This window comes from Cyprinodon variegatus, unplaced genomic scaffold (genome assembly GCF_000732505.1).
Source record: "Cyprinodon variegatus isolate N-32 unplaced genomic scaffold, C_variegatus-1.0 Scaffold705, whole genome shotgun sequence".
Classification (NCBI taxonomy): domain Eukaryota; kingdom Metazoa; phylum Chordata; class Actinopteri; order Cyprinodontiformes; family Cyprinodontidae; genus Cyprinodon; species Cyprinodon variegatus.
The window spans coordinates 302,048-304,540 of record NW_015151158.1 but is presented as its reverse complement, the minus strand read 5'-3'; the positions used below and the strand labels follow the sequence as shown (position 1 = coordinate 304,540).

Below are 2,493 nucleotides of genomic sequence, written 5' to 3'. Positions count from 1 at the left end.
TTAATCTGAGTAGGTAAATTACTTAGTTTGCCAATAGAATGAGTATTTCTACTCTAAAAATAAGATATTTAGATAAAATGTACTTGAAATAAGAGAATTTAATTGTGTTTTCTTATTTTAAATCTAAATTTTCTTGTTCTAATGGAAAAATGTGTCTTATCTCCTCAATCCAAGAAACATTCACTTATTTTAACGAAAAAATTACTAGATTTAGATTATTTCCAGTGTGACAGATCGACAACCTTTGAGCAGCAATTATACCAAAAATTGAAAAAATATATAAACATGATGCATTTAAGATAAAAAAAAGCTTTTTTATCTGTCAAATTGTGGTCCACTGTGCAAAAAATGTATATCTAATTAAGTCATTTTTATCTTTAAAAAAGTGTATTTTTCTTGAATTGAGTAGATAATTAGACACTTTGCCAATGAAACAAGACAATTTACACCTAAAATAAGAAAAATCAGTCGCATTGTCTTATTTCAAGTGCATTTTATCTAATGACCTTATTTTAAGAGTAAAAATCCTCATTCCATTGTGAGATCATCGTATTAAACTACTCAGATGAAAGGTAAATACACTTAAGACATTTTTACCTATTTCCAGATCATTTTTCCAGCACGTTAACTGCTATACCATGTCTGACCACCAGGAGGAGATGCTATTATATATTTTTCCTACATAGGAACTAAAGTAGTGGCTCTTTGCTGATCTTTGCTCCTGTTTCTCAGGTGTGTGGGGTGCTGGAGAGTCTGGAGCAGGAGTACCGCAGGGAGGAGGACTGGTGTGCAGGAGGAGAAAGGCAGCCTGAGCAGCTCCTGCCGCTCATTAGCAAACACATGGAGCAAAAGGAGGCGTTCCTCAAGGTGAGCAACACCATACCAAGCAAGATGGAGGGAAATAAAAAGAGAAATAAATGCTAAAAACCAGTTTGACACGTCAGGTTTGGTTAATCTGTATAGAATTACATGAGTTTAAGACAATAAAAGTCATTAAAAGATATTATATACTCTATATAGTTTGTTTTCTATAGTATCTGATTGTGCGCGTGCACAAATAAGGAATAGATGTATTAACTATATGTATAAATGCAACAGGCATGCACGCTGGCACGACGGAACGCCGAGGTTTTCCTCAAGTACATCCATCGAAACAGCGTCACCATGGCCAACATCTCCGGTCACAACGTCACGGTCTCCGCGGTTACGGGGGTCACAGAAGTTACCGGACACTCCAGAGTCCCGGAGCAGCAAGTGAAAGGTTCGCAAAGCCAGAGCGGCGTTTCTACGTCTAAATAAAAAGTGTAACGAGGACAGAGCCCAGAGGGACGCCGGCCGCGGCTGATTGGATTCCGTATTCAGGTGTGATTGTCTGTGCTCAGGTATCCTCAGTGAGCTGCTGCAGAGAGAAAACAGAGTTCTTCATTTCTGGACTTTGAAGAAACGCAGACTGGATCAGTGTCAGCAGTACCTGATGTTCCAGAACCACGCCCAGCAGGTGAGATGACCGGTGCAAACGGGTTTAATCAATGCTTCCTTCTGATTCTTCTGCGGGGGCGTTTCTACCATCACAGGTTTAATTTCACTGTTTTCTACACATATTTTTAAAACTTGTTCAGTAGGTTTTCCTAATGACCGACTCCATTATGCACACATCGTATCTGAGACCTGAGCCAAACTCTCAGAGAAGGCGCCTACACTGCAAAAAATTAACCGGTCCAACAGGAAAACCGCCATGTTGAGCCTGGTTCTTCCAGAGTTTTTCCTCTCCACTGTCGCTTCATGCTTGCTCATTATTTTAATATGCTTGGATTTTATTTTCAGAGTAAAATATTAATTCCATTGTCAAATCATCTTATTAACCTGCTCAAATTAAGGGTAAATCCACTTAATTTAAGAAATGTTTTACTCATTTTTAGATCGTTTTTGCAGTGTAGGAACACATCTGGAAAAACAATCTAGAAATAAGTCAAAATGTCTTAAATTAAGTGTATTTACCCTTAATTTGAGCAGGTAAATGAAATGATCTTCAATTTAATGAGTATTTTTACTCATTTTACACTAATTTTTACACTATTTTTTTACTAAATGATTGAAATAGGACAATGCAATTGTTTTTTCTTATTTCAGATGTAAATTATGTCTCTTTCATCTCCTCAATTCAAGAACAAATGCAGTTATTTTAAGAAAAAAATTACTTATCTAGATTCTGTTTTTTTACAGTGTAGTTTACAAAAGCATAAGACTAGAAGCATTATTATTATTACAACAAGTATTTAAAACCCCCTTTTTTCATTTCTTTAACTTTTCTAATGATCTAAAGACAAAAAGGAAACCTGATGATGTTTTTATTTCCAGGCTCTTGAATGGCTGCAGCAGTCAGGTGACCACTACCTGGCCACGCACACCTCAGCGGGAGCCTCCGTGGCCGAAACGCAGGAGCTGCTCAACCAACACAGAGAGTTCTGCATTTCTGCAAAGGTTTAACTTTTA

The 2,493-nt window shown here is 37.1% G+C and overlaps 1 protein-coding gene across 1 annotated transcript in view; it reads left to right on the top strand.

Moving 5' to 3' along the window:
- The window catches only part of LOC107097535 (kalirin-like), a 70,602-nt gene that overhangs the window by 26,441 nt on the left and 41,668 nt on the right, over window positions 1-2,493 (top strand). The window contains exons 20-23 of the mRNA XM_015394703.1: window positions 733-867; window positions 1,099-1,261; window positions 1,383-1,498; window positions 2,359-2,481. Coding sequence (XP_015250189.1) covers window positions 733-867; window positions 1,099-1,261; window positions 1,383-1,498; window positions 2,359-2,481 — 537 coding nt within the window. The remainder of the gene's footprint in view (window positions 1-732; window positions 868-1,098; window positions 1,262-1,382; window positions 1,499-2,358; window positions 2,482-2,493) is intronic.